The sequence below is a fragment of the Berghia stephanieae genome, chromosome 4 (genome assembly GCF_034508935.2).
Source record: "Berghia stephanieae isolate SIO BIC M18660-M18661 chromosome 4, UCSD_Bste_1.3, whole genome shotgun sequence".
Taxonomy (NCBI): Eukaryota; Metazoa; Mollusca; class Gastropoda; order Nudibranchia; family Aeolidiidae; genus Berghia; species Berghia stephanieae.
In genome coordinates this window covers 39154410-39175381 of record NC_088363.1, presented here as the reverse complement: position 1 = coordinate 39175381, position 20972 = coordinate 39154410, and the positions used below count along the sequence as shown (strand labels likewise).

At 32.7% G+C, this 20972-nt stretch overlaps 1 protein-coding gene across 1 annotated transcript in view; it reads left to right on the top strand.

The window, feature by feature from the left end:
• Positions 1-7652, top strand: part of LOC144970534 (post-GPI attachment to proteins factor 2-like) — an 8336-nt gene extending 684 nt beyond the window's left edge. Inside the window, exons 2-5 of the mRNA XM_078910276.1 lie at positions 1376-1640; positions 2951-3057; positions 4798-4906; positions 5422-7652. Of these exons, the coding sequence (XP_078766402.1) occupies positions 1376-1640; positions 2951-3057; positions 4798-4906; positions 5422-5600 (660 nt within the window). The 3' untranslated portion in view covers positions 5601-7652. The remainder of the gene's footprint in view (positions 1-1375; positions 1641-2950; positions 3058-4797; positions 4907-5421) is intronic.
• The last annotated feature ends 13320 nt before the right edge of the window (positions 7653-20972 follow it).

Below are 20972 nucleotides of genomic sequence, written 5' to 3'. Positions count from 1 at the left end.
AAATAAATCAGTCAGTGGATAGAAGGATTACTATTAGTATATATACACAATTTGTGTCGACATTCATGTGGGTATAATCATGGCCGAATGGTTAAGTCGTCCACCTTAGAAGGGTTGTCGGAATCGATGCTGTGTGTTAGAATCCTGGTTCGGACACTTTTTTTTTTCTGTCTTCTTTCTACAGAGCGTTGCAAATGATAAATGTCCCCCCCCCCCTTTTTTTTTTTTTAAAATAAAAAGACAATATTTTTCTATCTCTCTTTTGGTTCCTTTCTACTAGCAAATTGTCATATTCGTCCCTAATTAAAAAACAAACAAACAAAAATATTCAGAGAGTGACCAAATGGTCAGGTAGAGAATAAAAAATAATAATAATAAATGTTTAAAAATAAAAACAATTTTAAGAAAATTATGCTCAGAAACAGAACAAGGCCAAACAAAAAAGGAGAAAAGAAATAGACTCGCTCAAAAAAAAAAGGGAGCGATCAAATTCGAACCTGTGCAGCTAAAAGGACCAAAATGAAAGGTGGTCTAACCCACTGAGCTGACTATCCACACCGATATTGATGTATCTTAAAATTCATAGATGAGCTAGACAATTTTCCACCATTTTTGCTTTCTTGTTTTGACAGTTATTTTCATCTCTGATTCGAATAATATGTTGTTGGATCTAGTTTTGTGGAAGTGCGATAATAAATTGTATTGATTTTTCTGAAGGAGACAGGAAAAAAAAAACAGGTGTGGTCGGTTTTGGGGCGAACAACTCCTAGGCCTAGGGATTCGTCCGTAAAATAAACAAATTCCCGGCAATCATCAATATCCCCAAAATTGTGGTCAGAATGAAAAAATTATAGAAACGAAAGAAGATCAATAAAGTTTACAGGTAGGTAGGTAGTGAAAATGTTAATGGTTGGTGGACTATGAACCGATTTGATGATTAACAAGTTTCTTGCAGGTTGAAAAAAGAAGGCGAATTGCCAGTTTGACGTTTCAGTTCAAAGTGTCAAAAAGTTACATTTCATTGATCCATTTGCTATTTTTTAAAAAGCTGGATTTGGCATTTGGTATAACCTCACTTTACCCGTTTTGTTGAGCTTTGTGGTGTAGTGATATGACACTCACTTTCAGATGAGTTGGTCCTGGGATCGAGTCCCGCTCTAAGAGGTGCAAAGTTTAGTCCTTGGAAAAGGCTCTTTACTCACATTTTCTCACAGCACTCATGTGTAAAATGAATGCCTTCTCACCCCTGTTGAAATAAATTGTAATATTGCCTTACAGACCTTATGTTTCATCCCACATGTTAGTATTGCTTCAGGAATGTGTCTGTGTTTTATCACTTTATTATACTTTATTCATTTTGTCATTTCTCTATCAGGTGAAAAATTATCTCCCATCAGTTAGTGCAGTAACCGGAATAACACCCCAGACCTATATATGGCGTGCTTGTGTTGCCTTGCACTCTGCACCACGGTTTTTAGTTGCAGTGATGTACTACAATGATCACATGAGCCGTTTGCACAATGTTGACCCCCAAAAAAGACCTCTGTTTGAAAAACTTGTCAAGTTGAATTTTTGGCTAAACGTTATAGAAGATTCATGTTTGCTTCTTGTCACATGTATCTCCAATAAGGAAAATTATCGTAAGTATTTTTCTTTGATGATATGAAATATCAATACCACTACTGTAGAATGGGGTGCCTAAGACACTAAGACCATCCCCCAAATTAAACAAATATAGTAAAGTGTAAAAATGTACAGTGTTTTTTAAATTTTTTTTCGGACACATTTCAGGTTTAAATAACTCAAGAGCTATTTAAGATATCATCAAACAGTTTTTTGCCATAGGTGCAGGATTTATTAAAGTTTTGACTGATATACGTTTTTAAAATGTGTGCCATTTGGCAGCTGAGCTGTTACGTCATCAGTAGAAAAGGGTAATTCTGACATAAATTGTAATTTTATTTTGGCTTTGTCCGTCTCAAAAAAAGTTTATTTAATTTAGCATGTCAATCTAAGGATATCAACTTGGAAACATGCGATCCTAAGTATGATATCAGAAAAACCTTTAATAAATTTGGATTAATTTGTTGAAAGCCAAAGTGATGTGGTGGCAGTTTTTCTCTTGAGTTATTCAAACTTGATGTGTGTCAATGATTAAAAACAAAACACTGCAACTTACAATTTATTTCAAAATTACCCTTTTCTACTTGTGACATCATCTCAGCGACCATGGGGCTTGCAATATTAAAACTTATATCAATCAAAACTTAAATGAATTCTGCACCTACAGCAAAAAGACTTCTGATGAAATTTTAAAGAGCTTTCATTTTTCATTTTCATTCACCCCATGATCTGATGATCGTTTGGGGGATAAACGAGATGCAGCTCTCATCACCACTTTTGGCCTTTCTTCTCTATCGTTGGCCTTCCCCAAGAGTTCTTACATCTTCATTCCTGTCCATTCCTTGATATTGTCCATCCAAACTTTCCTTTGTTTTCTTCTTCTTCCTCCTTCAAGGGTACTCTCCATCACCGTTCTGCACAAACCTTTATGCCTCATATTGTGGCCAAACCATGACAGTTTCCTTCGTCTAACTGTGGTGATGAGGGGTTGCTGTCGTGTCAATAATAAAAAAAAACACACTGTATATCAACTAATAAAGTTCATCTTTCCCCACTCTTTAGTAAAAAGAATATCGGACAGGTCATTTTGATGTCAAAATACATCATATATAAAGATATTAAAAAGGTGGCCAAATGGCCATTTATTTCTAAAATGCATGAATAATATTTTTTTAAAATTTCTAATATGCTACTATTACTATTAGTATGGAAAATTTAAACATTTAGCCTTTTTGACATTTTTTTCTCTCCATCATTCGATACACATCATGTGTTTAAACAATCTTGCTTAAATTTGTTTCTTGATCAACTTTTTTTCTTTTCACAGCTGTACATGAGAAACTTTTTGTCGGATTCATGGTGGCTTCACTTTGCTACATGCTTCTTAATTTAATCCTCTTCAAGTGGGCTGAGCCTGAAAACTCGACATACGATGTAAGTTATTAAACTGTCATTTTTCTTAAATGGTTTGAATTGATGAATATATAAAGGTCTATTTTAAACCCCCCTGAAAACTCGACGTACGATGTAAGTTATTAAACTGTCATTTTTCTTAAATGGAATGAATTGATGAATATATAAAGGTCTATTTTAACCCCCCCCCCCCCCCCCCACCACCACCACCAATTTTTTTTACATTAAAAAGATTGGAAGTCAAAAATTGTTTCATTAATAACTTTTTTCTTGATTGAATTCATTTTCCTTAATTTTGTTAACAGTCATTTCCTCCAATTTTATCACAGCTATTCTTTTATTTCATTTGCTCTTTAGTTAAAGGCTTTAATTTCCTTGCATAAACGTCTACAATAATACAAAGCATTGTGTAGCGCATAACCGTGACATTTTAATAGCATTGCATAATTTATTTGATGTAGATCACAAGGGATTTTTTTATTTATCCAATGCTTTTCTGGGAATAAAACTTTCATTGTGGCCTAGTCCAAATATCTTAACTCTATAATTGTTTTTGTTCTTTTTTTGAGATATTAACTACAATGTATGAAAAATTTCACAATAGAAAATTTGAGGAGACAAAGAAATTTGCATTGGTTTTTGATAAGCTAAAGGTGATCAAATTTTTAAAATCAACATTATGGGTGTCTATATGTTTTGAACAATTGTTAACGAAAAGTTGTTTTACACAAACCTGTTCCTTTACACACGCTTGTTCCTTTTTCTTTAAAAAAAACAAACAAAACTGGCTTTTGAATTAAAGAAATTCATCAAAGACGGAGTGTATATGCATGAATATCAGAATATCTTAATGGACAGTTTCATTCTATATGCTAAATGGGGTCTTAGAGCCATTGAAAGTGTATGGGAATAAAAAAAAAAAACAAAACAAAAAAAAAAAAAAAAAAACCGAGAAGAATCAGGGATGTCCATTTTCCGACTAAAGCTGGAAAACCAAAATTTTCTGGTTGATCTTGTTCGGTTTTAGTGAGTTGGATTTTTAAAAGATGAAAGCATTGGTCATTTTAAGGCAACAGTCTAGGTAGGTGTGTATCCTTCTATGATTTAAGGGTGATAGCATTTGGTGAAGAGAAGTAAAACTAATAAATAGAGGTGCCTAAATGAGTCAATAAAATGGAGATAAAGATAAAGGGAGTAAATCTGACTCATGAATGAACAACACAAAACAAACGACGTTTCAGCCCTTGGCCTTTATCAAGTAAATACAGCATACCTATATTTATATTAGATGGTGAAGAGAAGCTTTGCACAAAATATTTTCATATAAGGTCTTTGCGAGAAAAAAATTCAGGCTTTCTGTTTTATTTTAGCAAAGGACATCCCTGAAGAATACACAAGAGTTCAAGTTTTATTTTATTTTATTTATTTATTCATTTTTTTTACTACTCCTGATATACAACTCTGTTAATGGTATGCATTTAGTTATAAAACTCATTACATCTGTCAGTCGGATATACTGGACTAACGCACAAAACAATGTGTGAACTTAAAAGTTTATAGTCTGATTAATACAATTTAGTGAGAACTACTCATAAAAGTGGCTGGCTAAAAACAATAACAAAGAGCTGAGTGAACTCAATTTTCGTTCTATCTATATAAGAGATTTAAATGTCAATCAAAATGCTTTTTTGTCATCATCATGTGATTATTATGTTTTTATTTAATTTCTCATTATTTGCATTTGTAATTTTTTCCTTGCAGATGAAAAGGTCAATCTGGTGGAAGAAAGTTTTGTTCTTTACCAACCTTATATCTACAGGAGGACTCATTTTCTTTTTTATACAACATAGGATTTATTGTGTAGTGGGAGGTAAGTGTTTGAATTAGAGACACTGGTTACCAACCTTTTGGCCACAGGAGGACTCATTTTCTTTTTTTTATACAACATGGGATTTATTATATAGTGGGAGGTAAGTGTTTGAATTTGAGACATTGATCTATACGAGTGTTGATTTTATGCCGATTCCATTATATGTGTAAAATGCAGTACTTTGTCTGGGAAGGGAGTGGGGAATGATGGAAATGGACAATTAAATCTACTGTCCCTTGCTACTCTCCATTATATTTTTGTTTTTGTTTGAATCATCTTTTTTTTTTTTTTTCTTTCAATTTAACAATTTATATATATATATATATATATATATATATATATATATATATATATATATATATATATATATATATATATATATATATATATATACTAAATTTATTAAGCATTCAATGTTAGTTGTATTTATTTAAGCTTTTTGGGTAAATAAATATTAATTTCGTCGTTCCCTCTTGATGAGTGTTTCCTAAACTTTTTGTTTTATTTCTCTCCAGCTTTCAGTTACTTCTCAGCATGCGAGTACGTTATAGCCTACACAAATATGGGCTATCACTTCACTGGATATTTAGATTTTAAGGGGAAGCACTTCATGTTCGGAAATTTCACAGAAGACCAATCTTCGATGAACGGATCTGTCTCTAGCACCAATAACAACAAACAGAAAAATCAGTGATTCTACCACCAGTAACAAGGGATAATGAAAATATTGCTGCTTGAAGCACGAAGGAATAGATAACAATAAGTAATGAAATAGAAGCTTTGATTTATTCCACATCATTTGTCTTCGTTCAATAAATTGAAGAAAACAAAAAAAAAGAACTTGAGCTTTTATATAGTGCAATATCCATTAAACGTGCTCAAAGCGCTTTACAAAGGGTCCCTCGCTAACAGAAACACTTAACATGTATAATTAGACATAACACCTGTTAGGCGATATTTCAATATTTCTTTTGGACAGAGACAATGCTGTTAACATCCAGGTACTCATTTTACACCTGAGTACGGTGAGAGGATGTGAGTAAAGAGTCTTTTCCAAGGACTCAACTATACGCCGAGTGAGGCTTGAACCCAGTACCTTCTGATCCGAAAGCAAGTGTCATACTACTAGACCACATAGTTGCACCTGGGATTGATCTTAATCCCTCTGCGTGCAAAGCGAGTGCTTTACCAACTGAACTATCAGGACCCCAATCAAAACTAGGTTCATCGGTAGAATGCTAAATTGGAGCTTCCATTTCATTACTTACTATTATTTATTCCACCAGTAAAAACAAACAGAAAAATCGGTGATATTTCGAAGTCCAATTTGGATGTCCAATCACATAATCTAAGTGTGTTGATAAGCATTGTAAGAGAATAATTTAAAAATCTGTGAAACCTTTTTATTGCCTGATATGAAGTCTCACTCTCCCCTTTCTACGTGTCTTGGTTGTTGTTGTTCTTCTTCTTGTGTTTTATTAAGTGTTACCAACCAAAGTTGATGATATGCACGACTATAGAGTAGTTAAGATGAATAGAAATTTTACACCATGCTAACTATAATTTAGCATTAAGATTTGACATTGCACAGCTAAATGAGTTTATTGAAAAGAAATAGAATAGGAATTAGTAAAATTGATATTTATATCTGGTTTACATTAATACGAGTCTTGTCTTTTCTTATCTTTTTTTTTTTCTTCATTTTTTATTTTTTTTGCTTGTTGATAATTTCTTTGAAGGATCACACTTTTACTTTTCATTTTGATAGATCTTTTTTGGTAGAATGCTAATTTTTTCATTATCATTTTGTCTTGAAGTTTCCGGCAATTTCGCTCCGCCGGGAAAAACATAAAAACTTAAAATACTTTTTCATTTTGTTTCACAGCCTATTGAATTATTAAAATTCTAAGAAAATATTCCGGGACAACGTCCCTCTGACCCCATACCAGGGCTCCGCCCTGGGCCCAGACCCAACGTCTCGCGGATTTTCAAGTAATTTTTTCAGGGGGCAGATACAGGCCTGTTTTTTTCTACTTTTTGTTGTAGAAATTGGCATAGTGTTTTTGTAGTTATGCTCATTGAGTATGAATTGGATTCGATTAAAAAAAAAAAAAATTTGTTCATTTATTGACTATTATTGGGTTTTTCTTTTGTCTAATGAAATGTTTGCTATTCTGATCAAGTAAATTGATAGATCTCTGGGTTGGGTCCGTTCACCTCCCATGGTGGCCAGGAGGTCACTTGCTGTGTCTCCTATCTCTGTATACCCGTTTTCCGAATTGTTGCTTTCTGTTTTCCGAATTGTTGCTTTCTGTCTTTGTCTTGGAATGAGATTTGCTTGGTTTTGTCCTGGCTCTTGCTGGAGTCCTCAGCTGAGGGAGAAAGTCAAATCTTAATTATTAGTTTTGGGAGATGATTTTTTTTCCCTTGTAAATCATCTCTCTTTTATGTATTGTTCGTTATGTATTCTTTTGTTGGTATATTTTTAGTGGGGATGTCTGCTTATGTCTGGATGCGACTTTCAGGTGATCTCAACAAAGTACACTGATTGTGTGCTCTCGGAATCTACATCTGTTCCCTATTCGAACCATTTCCCTTCGTCTTACTTTTCCTTGGGTGCTTTACTTGTATCTCTATAGTTATTTTTGACTACCCCATTTTCTTCCATTTTGCTGATACTGAAACGACCTTAATGTGTCACAAGCACTGGAAAACCCTTAAAAACAAGCAAACAAAAAAAAACAAATTTTTAATGTTCTGATGAATTAATTTGATGGATCTGTTGTTCCTAGTGTCTTGTCACAGCAATTGGACATTGACCATGTCAGTATGCCAGAGTTGCCTATCAAACCACTTTGGAATATTTTTGTAGTCTTGGGAATTTGGATTCATAAATAGTCAGGCACGTCCAATCAAAACTAGTTGTCCTTCAGAGCCATTCGGCCCATGGAGCTGGTGTTTATCCTGGTTTCTATATAATAGGGTGAAACGGACAATAGCAATTGCTTGCTACCCTTTGGATAGGATGCTAGTCTATTGCAAAGGGCTTTCCACCAGATTTAATAGACCCAGCTACCCAATCACTGCTGGGTGGGTAGGGGGATCAGAAAAAATTTCGACTGCACCCGGGATTAATCTCAGTCCCTTTGTGTGTGAAGCGAGTGCTCAGACCCCAAATCAAAACTAGGTACATATTTAAATCAACCCGCTCCCATAGTGGGCAGGGAGGCACTTACTGTGTCTTCTTTCCCCCTATATCTATTTTCCGACATGCTTTCTGTCTTTGTCTTGGAATGAGATTACTTGGTTTTGTCCTGGCCCAGACCGGATACCCTGGCTTGGAGGGAAACAGTCAAATGTTTAGGTATAGTTTTGGAAGATATTTTTTTGTCTTGTATATCATCTCTCTGTTTTGCCCTGAATTTTATTTAGTTATACATATAGATATATATATATAATTTGTAAACTTGTGCTTCTGGGTGGGGTTCCTGACCTCCTATAGTGGGCAGGGGGTTACATACTGTGTCTTCTATCCCCTTATACATCTGTTTTCCAACATGCTTTCTGTCTTTGTCTTGGAATGAGATTACTTGGTTTTGTCCTGGCCCTGGTCGGAGTCCTAGCTGGGAGGGAAACAGTGAAATGCATAGTTATTGTTTTGGGAGATGATATTTTTTTCCCTGTAAATCATCTCACTGTTATGTATTATTATATTTGTTATTTTGAATGTATAATGTAAGCATTTGAATGTATTCCTCTTTGTTGGATCTTGTGCTTGTGCCCGGATGAGACTTATAGGTGATCTCAAACTAAGTACATTGGTGGTATGCTCTTGGAATCTACATCTGATCCCTATTTGTTCCCAGTTCCCCCATGTCTTACTTTTTTTTGGGTGCTTTAATTGTAATTCTAGAACTTTTTACTATCCCATTTTCATCCATTTTACTGGCACTGATATAACCTAAATGTGTTGCAAGCACCGTAAAACCCTTAAAAACAAACAAACAAAATAATTTGTGCTTGAGTTAGGATGCGACTTGTAGGTGATCTTAAACTAAGTACACTGATAGTGTGCTCTTGGAATCTATATCTGTTCCCTATCTGAACCAGTTCCCCTTTGTCTTACTTTTTCTAGGGTGCTTAATTGTAATTTTAGAACTTTTGACTATCCCATTTTGTTCCCCTTTTTACTGACGCTAATATGACCTAAATGTGTTGCGAGCGCTGTAAAACCCTAAAAAACAAACAAAAGCAAACAAATCAACCCAACTCAAAATGTATTTGTTAAAATGATATTTTTATCCAGTGACGACGAAGTAGTTTATAGAATATCCAAATATAAAGAGAGGAAAGCCCTAAAATTTTTTTTTTTTTTTCTGTTTTTTTATTTCGATTGATGCATAATTTCATGAATACACAATAAATATTATTGGTACTGTCCCAAATTGGCATTGTGGAGGGGGAAAAATGGGATTGTTTAATTGTATGGAAACGATCCGTGCATGTCCTGGGGTTATGCTTTTTTTTTTTGACTAGCAAATTAAAACGAGGAACAGAAAAATTTCTTTATCTAGATTATATTATGTAATAGTCCAAAGATATTGCTGTTTTGGGTCATTACGGAATTGTGTGTTAGGGTGTCCTGTTTTAGCTCTTCGAAAAGTAGGCTGCTATGTATTAAGACTTTCCCAGTTAAAAATTCACCGTAGCTTTCAAGAGATTTGAGAGATTCACGTCATTTTGCTACATGCTAAATTATATTGTATGCTTGATTTTAATCAATTTCTTTTCTTTTCTTTTTTTTTCCATGTTTTTAAAATTATGGGTTTAACATTGTTCATCATAAGACCATTTAACAGAATAAGTCATCCATTAATAAATTATTTATGTAAGACATCCAAAACTGATCTCAGACGGTATAGATATGATTTGTTAAAAATCTACGAAGGATCTACTCACTCCGTTTAAACTCAAGTGTTTTCCCAGCATACATTTTCCTTTGACTAAATATTAATTTATTATTATTATTATTATTATTATTATTATTATTATTATTATTATTATTATTATTATTATTATTATTATTATTATTATTATTATTATATGGATTTTAAGAAACCATCCAAGTTGACATTTTTGTATATACCTTTTTTTTTTTTTATAGACTCAGATTTTTACTGTAAATGATAGTGATTTCCTAGTTCAACATTTTATGGCTCAGGTAATGAAACATTTTGTTGCTTGAAGCTGAAGGAAATAGATAAAATAATGATAAAATGGAATGGAAGCTTGCATTTAATTCACAAAGACAGATGATATGGACATTTAGGATTACCCCTTTGTCAACAAAACACGATGAATGAGTCACTAAAGATGGAAGAGAGATGAAAAGTGTTGTTAAAGTTAATCAGAGACCTCATTTTCTATTATTATTATTATTGTCATTATTTTTATTATTATTATTATCATTATTATTATTATTGTTATTATTATTATTATCATCATCATCGTCATGGTGTTGTTATGTTTTCTGATCGTCAGCTTCAAACCACCATTTCCCAGAATGTGTCAATGATGTTGCTGTCATGAATATACATCCTAGTGGCCTTCAACGTGCACTGAGATCAATTCATGTTTTTGAAATTAAAATTTTTTTTTTTTTTGTTTTATGATGTCGGAGCATGGTTCGGTATAACATATTATATCTGAAGTGAAGCACTTCTTCCAATTTTTATCCCCTCAATTTTAGATTTTCTAAAGGTCAATAAGGTGCTTTCTCTAATTCTTTCCCTTTACCTTTTGTATTGTCATGATCACTGTGCTTGGTTTATGCGTGTGTTTTTGTGTCTGATTTCCGTTTTCGTATTGATATTTAAGTGTGGTAACCATTCTATATAATGATTTGATATGATGTTGCCAGATTTTTTTTCACTTTTAAATACCCACATCTAGTTTTATTCGGTTTTCTTCAGTTCCTGATAATGATTAAATCAAAATTTATTCCACAACTTTCTTTTTCTGGTGCTTAAATGACCTAGAATGATGCTAGATGTTACAAGATTGCAATCAAGTCTTGGATAATTTTATCGTTATTTGTATGTGCATTTATTTATTTTTTTTCTTTTGTATTCTTATTTTCATAAGAATATTGATTTATCTGATGCCTGCTTTTTAAAAGCATTGTAATATTTTATTTATTTATCTGTGTTGTTTAATTGAATTCTCTCACTGTTTTGTTACATGACTCAACAATGATTTTCACCGCTTTTAATTTATTTTTGATCTTAGACTTTGATTTGTGACTACAACGGTAAATTGTACTTGAATGACGATGCAGCAGACGTGCTATATTTTATTGTTAAAATCTACTTGTTGTTAAACTATTATGTTTCTCAAAATTTTTTACTTTTTTTTGTTGTTTTTTTTTGGTAAAAGAATTTGTTTCTTTTGGTCTTAGGAATATAAGCCTTTTTATTCTAGCTTTTCTTTGTTTTGCTTTCTGAATTATGTGATTGGAAATGTAAGTTCATAGCATCATAATTATATTCTTTTTTTTATCTCTTCCAATTTTTAAATACACAATATTTTAAGGACAGTTTTTCAGAAATGTAGAATTACTCCCACTTTTTCCACACACCCAAACACAGATTCATAGGAATGTACTTATCTTATCCATAAATGCTTATTATGTTGTTTGTTACAATAATGTTATTTTTCAGATCTGATTTTTTGCAACTTCTTACTTATGCTCTCATTGGAAATAATCCTTCATCTTATCATGCCTTGGGTTGGGTCTTTCAAATTTTCCCATAGTGGGCCGTGGACGTTGTTACTTTTACCCCCCCCCCCCCTCCCCCCTGTTTTAAAAAATCTTTTTCCATTTTTCTTTTTGACATTTTAAAAACTTTACTTTTTCATATTTTGCTGAGGTAGCATTATTTCATAGTGGTTAATTTGGATTTCTTTTTGTCATAATTCAAATTTTATTATGATTTTACTCTTTTCCATATCAGTTTACTGTTGAAACAGTCGACGGGATTATTTCTTAAAGTACGTTTCTAGCTATGTCTGCACTGTCAAGGGAAATTCTCCAATTCTGTAATTTTTCATATGGCTTCATCATAAATCTCCAATTTTTGACTATGTCTCGTTTTAAAAAAAATAAATTTTCCTTATATATACATAGATGCCAATCAGTTTACAGTTACATTTCATTATTTATCTTATTTACCCACAAAAGGCATATTTTTCTCTTTGGCAAGATTGTTACTCCCCAATTTGCTCACTTCGATAAAACGAGTAGGGATGGAACCTCTCCCAGTTTCTCTTGATGCCAGTATTTTTTTTTTTTTACCAGTTCAAAATCTATAAGTAGACTACAAAATGATCAGTATTGTAAAAGATATTAACCATTTCCGTAAACTGAGATGAGTTTCATCCCTGCAAAAGTGAATCCTGTTGACATATAAATACAAGTATTTGATTTATTTTACTTATTCCTTCAAAGAATGCCTGGGTAACACCACCCCATTGCTAAATGGGTTACCTTTTTTAAAACAAAAATGTCCTTGAACATCTGCGATGATGACATGAAATGTTTTTTTTTTGAGTCATAAAATTTAATTTGACTTTGAAAATGACCCATGATTTTTGAGTCTGTATTTTTAGCGCCTCTGAATATTCCTATTCTGTGCCTTTGAACTTGTTATATATTCATTACTATTCGTTTCTATGAACAATCTGAATACATAATCATATTTCTTTTGGCGCGCAGGGTTTAAAATAAAATAAATCTAGCTCATTTATTGTAAACTCTCCATTTTCATAAGTCCTGGTGACATTTTTCTTCATATGATTTTTATTTATTATCACTCATGTTCTATATAGATGTGTAACTTGAACCTCAGTTGTATCAAGTAATTTCCATCAATGTAGGATTTTTCTCTCTCTCTCTCTCTTCTCTCACTCTCTTCTCTCACTCTCTCTGTCCTCTTTCTGCATCTGTCTCGCTCTTCTCCTTCTCTCTCTTTCTCTCTTGCACACACACTCTCTCTCTCTCTCTCTCTCTCTCTCTCTCTCTCTCTCTCTCTCTCTCTCTCTCTCTCTCTCTCTCTCTCTGCGTGTGTATTTTGCATTAGAAGTGTAAAGTGTAACCATGTGATAATTATATTTTTTGCAGCAGTATATAATCACAGGGACCAGAGAGGATTCAGAGTCCAGATATCAGATATATAGATGTAATTTATTTGTTCTTCAACATGTTCTAAAATGTAATTTATGCCTGTTGTGTTGACAAAAAAAAAAAAGAAAAAAAAAAGATGGTGTACTAGGAGTTAATAAACTATTATTGAATCAAGATTTAATTTGTGGAGCTTAATAGGCTTCATCAGTCGTGATGTCACTTCCCTCGTAATGACGCATAGTAACTTAGTAACTGGTTCTAAACTATCAGAACAATGGCAGATGCCTGTATGGAAAAACTTCTCTGATGAGCATAAAAGTGTATCCAGAGGAGAAAAACATTAAAAATCTGATCCTGTTTTGACTTTTATACATTCTGACCACATGACATGCAAAAAAGTTCTAGCCAGCATGAAGAATAAAAGTACCGATTTTCTTTGTTTAGAACCAAGCTACTCGTTGCTGGGTGGACATGGCATCAGACTATTGACTCCAATTCTTCTCAAAAAAGCATTATAAATATAAATGTATTGTGAAGGATATTATAAAAAATACCCTTGAACCTCTTCAAAAGCCTTGATTCGTTTACTAGTTTGGGTCTGTCAAAATTTTACTTTTCCCCCCAATCTGTTACTCACTGCTCATGAAATTGCTTCATTCTTCACTCATCGCACCTCATTCCATGTTTTAAAAAATAATTCAGTGCACACTAACAGGGCTGCCAACTGTACGCCAAAAAAAAACATATTTGTGGTTGTTTGCATTGCTTCATAATTTTTTTTCAAATTTTCTTGACGTTTATGAAGTCCACCCCCCCCCCCCCACACACACACACACAAACTTGTTACAAGAATTATTTACCTCCCATGTTACCTAATGACAGGGAGTGAGATGGCTGAAAGGCTCCATTTTCAAATTGTACACTTTTTCTCTAAATCTCTCTCTTTTTCCATGCAATCTTACACTTTTTCTTGAGTTGAGGTTGGCAGCCCTGCACTCTATTCACGTCTGAAAATAATGTTTAAAAAAATTTGTATTGGGGCGTGAACTATCCTAGGATGTAGAAGCAACTTTTTTACTCATTCCACTTTCACTCCATTGTGACTTAGAAACTAATAATAATAATAATCTCGTTTATTGCTTAATATTATTATTTTTGAAAATGAGAAGAAGAAAAAAAAAAGCAATATATCTCGAGTCCTTTACCGTCTTATGTGTAAGATGTAAAATCTCCTGCCTTCGCGTATTTTTCTATCAAAACCTGTTACTATTTAATTGTTGTAGTTAATGTGTCATAACTAAAATACCAATAGATGTCCAATTTTTTTCTCACATTATGATACTTCAAACGAGGCCAGTTTTTCTATGGTAAGCATATGTAATGATAAGCAAGCTGCTATTAAACTCTCCATTATACGGTGTGCTTCATTAAGAATATTGCAGGATTATTATGCACTTTTTTCAGTTCCACTTGATTCTGTGTTGTTTTGGAATGAATCATGGACTATTTGATAAAGGACTTATCTGAATTTGATGTGTTGTCAATGTGACACCTGTAGTTACATTATCTCTGTGATGGAGAGATATATAGCGCATTATCCACTTGACATTCTCAAAACACTTGACAAGGGCTCCCTTGTAGCAAACAGCAACACTTTACATGTAGGACGAGACATGATGCCTGTGAGGCGGTATTGCATTTTTTCAGACAGAGAGTGCTGTTAATGGCCAGATACTTATTTTACACATGAGTATGGTGAGAGAATGTGAGTAAATTTAACAGAGCCTTTTCCAAAGACTCAACTATGTGCCGCTCGGTGCAGGACTTGAACCTTTGACCTTCTGATCCGGTGTATCATACTACTGAACAACATAGCCACTCTGCCGTTTTATTAAAGAACACAGTATGTGCTATTTGGTTAACATTGCATATACTATGTTTTTAAAAACAACGGCAGCACTGTAGTATGCACTACACATGTGTCCAAGCAAACAGTTTCCAATTTTATTTTCATTTTTGAAATAGCCCCTATTAATTTTGCTATATTCTTCTTGAAACAACTTGTATTTCATTCATCGGTGGATGAGAGAAAATATCAAGATGTCTCCATGAAAACTTTGAAACCTTTATTTGTAGTTACATGTAATATAAGGAAATTTATTTTTAAATATTCATTATTTATAAATGAAATTGTAACAATTTACATAGATTAATTTTGTAATCATTGTGACATGTGTTTTTATAGATAGGCATAATACATGTGATAAATTTGTATCATATCTGGTATAGAGTGTTGGTATGATGCATTTACTGAATATATTGTATATATAAAATCTCATTTGATTTTGATATTTAGATATTTTTTTGTATTCTACTAATAGGGTACCCCTACCTAAATTGTACCATAACAATGGTATCTTTCTTGTACTGTTATGATGTACCCACCAATCTTATAAAATGTAATAGTGTGCCCTCATTGTATTGTACTGTTGTATCTTTCTTGTAACGTAATCCTGAATTTATAACATAATCAATCTTGCCATTGTAATAATTTAAATTCATTGTATGTATATAATGTTGATTGAACTTTGCCTAGTTTACCTCAAATCTTTGTTGTCACGATTTAAACTAAAAGTTTTTTTTAAAAAGGGCACATTAGTAAAGCCTATTTGTGTTTGTTCCCGTTCCAATTCCAATTCCTATAACCTTTACATTTCTATAGCTCTCTGCCTGACTTCCCATAGTGGCATGGAGGTACTTGCTGTGTCTTTTATCCCCCTGTATCTGTTTTCCAATTGCTTTCTGTCTTTATCTTGGAATGAAATTACTAGTTTTTTTTCCTGACCCTGGCCGGAGTTCTTCGCTGGGAGGGAAACAGTCAAATGCATAGTTATTTTTTTTGGAGATATTTTTTTTCTTGTAAATCATCTCTCTGTTATGTATTATTATATTTGTTATTTTGGATGTATAATGTAAGCATTTGAGTGTATTCCTCTTTGTTGGATCTTGTGCTTTTGTCCAGATGAGACTTATAGGTGATCTCAAACTAAGTACATTGATGGTATGCTCTTGGAATCTACATCTGATCACTATTTGTTCCCAGTTCCCCTTTGTCTTACGTTCTCTTGGGTGCTTTAATTGTAATTCTAGAACCTTTAACCATCCCATTTTATTCCTTTTTAATGGCGCTGATATGACCTAAATGTGTTGCAAGCGCCGTAAGACCCTTAAAAACAACAATAAAAGCAAACATTTTTGGTTATTGCGATCTTAAAATGTAAACATTGTTTATATTTTAACATTGTTACAACCAACAAGACAGTAATATAATTGTTTAAAGCTGTTTTTCTTCTAGAGTAATTGATTAGGAAACTATAGGTTATAATTTGGTCTTATATTGTACTTCTAACTAGAGTTAGCAGATGTCCTCCACTTGATGTTCTAAATGTTAACAATAGGTTTTAAAAAAAATAAGATGAAACATTGTATGATGGTTGTTATAATGCCATATATTTTCTGAATACTTTATCAAAGCTTTATATTTAACGGCTCGAACATATTTAATTGCAGTGCAATTTATTGTGACAGCAGAATTGTTTATTTAGATACTTTTTTTTTTACTTTCGTTCAAATTATAGATTCACTGTCAAGTTAATTGATAGCGCCTTACGTATTGCCTCAAGGCACAAGAGATATGGCCAAGTGCATTACAGTACCGTACTTATACCAGATCAACCAATTTCTGACTTTTTTATTAATTTTTTTCTGTAGATTATTTTCACTGGAGTATTTTGAAAAAAAAAAAAATTTTTTCAGAAGTGAAGAGAAGTCTGATTTTTTCTCACGGGGCAGCGTGGCTTAGCGGTATGGTCTTTGCTTCTTATCTAGAAGGTTCCTATTTGACTACTACCTTGGCACACTGTGTTGCCTTGAGCAAGTCACCTCGCCCTAGCTCACTTTGTGGCGCTACACTGCGGCTGATGCCTGGGTTATTCCAGTCTTCCCTTAGAATAGACAATAAAGACAAATTTCCCCTTGGGGATGATGAATAAAAGAATTTTTTTAAAATTTTAAAATTATTGTTTGAATTATATTTACTGGTCTTGAATGACTATGGTAGTGCATTGCGATGAGTCAAGTGGAATAGTTTTAATAGTGATACTATGCTGCTAGAGGTATGGACTGTAAAAAGTAATAAACAAAACTGAATATAACAGCTTCAAACACAGAACAAAATACCAAACACGGAATGTTTTGGGCTCAAAACCATTCTTCAGCCAACAACAAAAACATTATTACTAAAATAAAGTTGACGGCAGAGAGATAATTTTTGTGTCTGATTGGATTCGTTAATAATTTTTTTAAAGTGTTGGGCTAAAAAAAAAGGGTAGCTTTGCTTTGTAATTGTTATTATAATTGACCAAGTGGCCTAATCTAGGTTGTGACTAATGATAATTCCATTTCAAATGAATCTCTTGTTCTGAATTAATTGTCCATTGTTAGTTATGAGTATACATGTTCAACATAGGGCTTTATTGGATTGATACGCAATATTATCATGAAACTGAAACAATTTAAAAGGTCCAGCAATTCAGACCTGCCTACTATTATGAAAAAAATGTGTATGATTAAAAAATTTTGGCTCCAAATTCAGAGCTTCACGACCCGACCATCTCTAAGTTATTAAAAATTATTGAAAAATGCACGTTGGTGCCGGACTACATATTTTTAAAAAGAATTTTGAAGTGTTATTTAATCCTTGTGTGAGTAATTTTTTTAAAGTCAACTATAACTACAATTTTTACCTGCTAAAAATCACGAATTTTTAAATTGTTCAATTTGGTAGGTCTGAACAATTTGATTGAAGACATTTAAAATAAAATTATAAAACGGCTCTCAATCAATTTTTTTTTGTTTTTTGGGTATGATTTCAATTAATATTTGCGTTTTCACCAATTATACACCTAAATATTTCTCTTGGACTGCCTTGGAGATGAGCATCTTTTGATGTCGTGTAAAGGGCTTAATAATTTTTTGAATTAATTGATTTATGGATTTATTTCTTCTTGGCAGTTCTGTTCCTTTTTAGCATAGTCCTGAAAAATGTTAATGATTGTTATATCAAAGGAATTATATTTGCCCCTGGTTAAAAACAAAAAAAACTGTAATTGGAAATCATAACGTGATCAGCGTGATTGTATGTGCAGATTTACAAAGATGCTATTTGTAAAACATAACCCATATATAACATGCAGTTTTCTTGCACACTGTTGTTGACTGTACCACCCTTTAGATGTCTCGTTATAGTTTTTTTTTTTTTTATCTTAAAAAATAGTTAATATAGTTATAGTTAATATTTATATCATAAATGAATACAGAATACAGATCGAACTGTCAATGTGCTAGAAAATCACTTGGAAGTAATTCGACATTTCCAAATAGTGACCCATTGTCTCAAAACGGTATCATGTTGGGATGTACCAGATATGAAAAAGTCAAATTAAAGCTTAATTGATCAAAAACATGAAATCTTGATTTTTAACACTCTTAAAATCTGTATTCATTCTCATCCCCTTCAATAGAATATGAAATCTTGATTTTTAGAACTCTTAAAATCTGTATTCATCCTCATTTCCTTCAATAAAATATGAATCTTGATTTTTCGCTCTCTTAAATACTGTATTCATTCTCATTTCCTTCAATAAAACATGAATTTATGGCACTCTTAAAATCTGTATTCATTCTCACACTCCTCAATAAAACATGAAATCTTGAAATTTGGCACTCTTAAATACTGTTTTCATTCTCCCCCTCTGAAAACTTAACCCAAGTCTGATGTTCTTGGCTATAAAATCAATGTAAAGCATCATAATCACCCCGTCGTAATACTAATACCGTTTTGAGATTATACGTCACAATTTTCAAATTTTTATTGCATCTTTTTTTTTCCTTTTTCATAAATTATGATAGAAAAGAGGAAATGTATATTATGACATTATTGGCTATGTTGTCCCCTACCAACAAATCGTAACATTCCGTAGTCACGACACACGTACATAGGATTACATGAACATTTTATTTATATATATTTATATATTTGTATTATATCGAACGCATAATGCGTTTATTGTCAGCACATTCAGTTTTCACGCTTATCATTAGCAGATTTTTATTTGCATTTTAAAATTTTTTTTAGAAATATTGACAGGAGCAATCTTTTTTATTGCTTGTATAATGAAATGTGTAGATACCTGGTCTTTTTGGCACTGCTTTTAACTCGATTAGCACACTGGTACAACTATAGTATTTATTATTCTTATTTATTTTTAATTTTTTTTTTCATTGTCACCTAACAATACAAGCTGTGCTGGTTGATGCCGCTGGTCAATGGTTATCCGTGTCATAGAAAAGCGCTTGAGGGGAGGATAAAAAATTAGTAGAGAGTTTGATTCAGAACGAGTTAACAACTCAAACTCCAGTTGATTCTGTGTATTTAGTAGAGATAATAATATTAATGCTAATAAAAAATAATGATGATAAGGTCTCGCTTAGTGTCTGTTTTGATTCGGTAAAGGGCTATATAATTATAATAAGTGCTATTATTATTAACAATAATAAAAATAATGATAATAATAATAATAATAATAATAATAATAATAATAATAATAATAATAATAATAATAATAAAATAATAATAATGTATTAAAAAATAAATAAAAATCATATCTGTAAACACCTACTTTTTAATCATTAACTCTCTCGAGTTCAGCACAATTGAATAATGGAACAGAATTGTTCTATTGTTCATTCATATGAACTAGAGAGAGAGAGAGAGAGAGAGAGAGAGAGAGAGAGAGAGAGAGAGAGAGAGAGAGAGAGAGAGAGAGAGAGAGAGAGAGAGAGAGAGAGAGAGAGAGTTAAAGCTTATGCACGGTATGTACTTAACCAAAGACCTAGTTGGCATTAACTTTGCAAAGATATTTTAATCTGAACTCGCTCAAGTAAGTGACATTGGCCTTCATTTAAAAGTTATGTATTTGTCTCTTGATCTGTAAATTCACCGATTTTGCAATAATGATAATAATATCCCCATCCCTCAAATTGTACTTTACAAAAATAAAAACAAAATGTAGATATTTGTTATAATTATGCCTTTCACTTTTTAAGCTATGTTTAGTGTGTTAGGTTGTCATTCCAGTGGTGGCTAGTTTCTCTCTATAGTCAGACGCAGTGGCACTACGGAATGGAATGGTGTCGTTTTTTATTTCATTAATATCTGATAAACAATTGAAATTGCTCGAACTGGGTGGGGTTCCTGACCTCCCATAGTGGGCAGGGGGGTACATACTGTGTCTTCTATCCCCTTATATCTGTTTTCCAACATGCTTTCTGTCTTTGTCTTGGAATGAGATTACTTGGTTTTGTACTGGCCCTGGTCGGAGTCCCTGTTGGGAGGGAAACAGTCAAATACATAGTTATTGTTTTGGGAGATGATATTTTTTTCCTTGTAAATCATCTCTCTGTTATTTATCATTATATTTATTTTTAATGTATAATGTAAGCATTTGAGTGTATTCCTCTTTGTTGGATTTTGTGCTTTTGTCCGGATGATACTTATAGGTGATCTCATACTAAGTACATTGGTGGTATGCTCTTGGAATCTACATCTAATCCCTATTTGTTCCCAGTTCCCCTTTGTCTTACTTTCTCCTGGGTGCTTTAATTGTAATTCTATAACTTTTTATTATCCCATTTTCTTCCTTTTTACTGGCACTGATATAACCTAAATGTGTTGCAAGCGCCGTAAAACCCTTAAAAACAAACAAACAAAACAAAATTGCTCGAACTGCATGCTTGACTTCTCTTTGGGAGACAGGGGTTCCA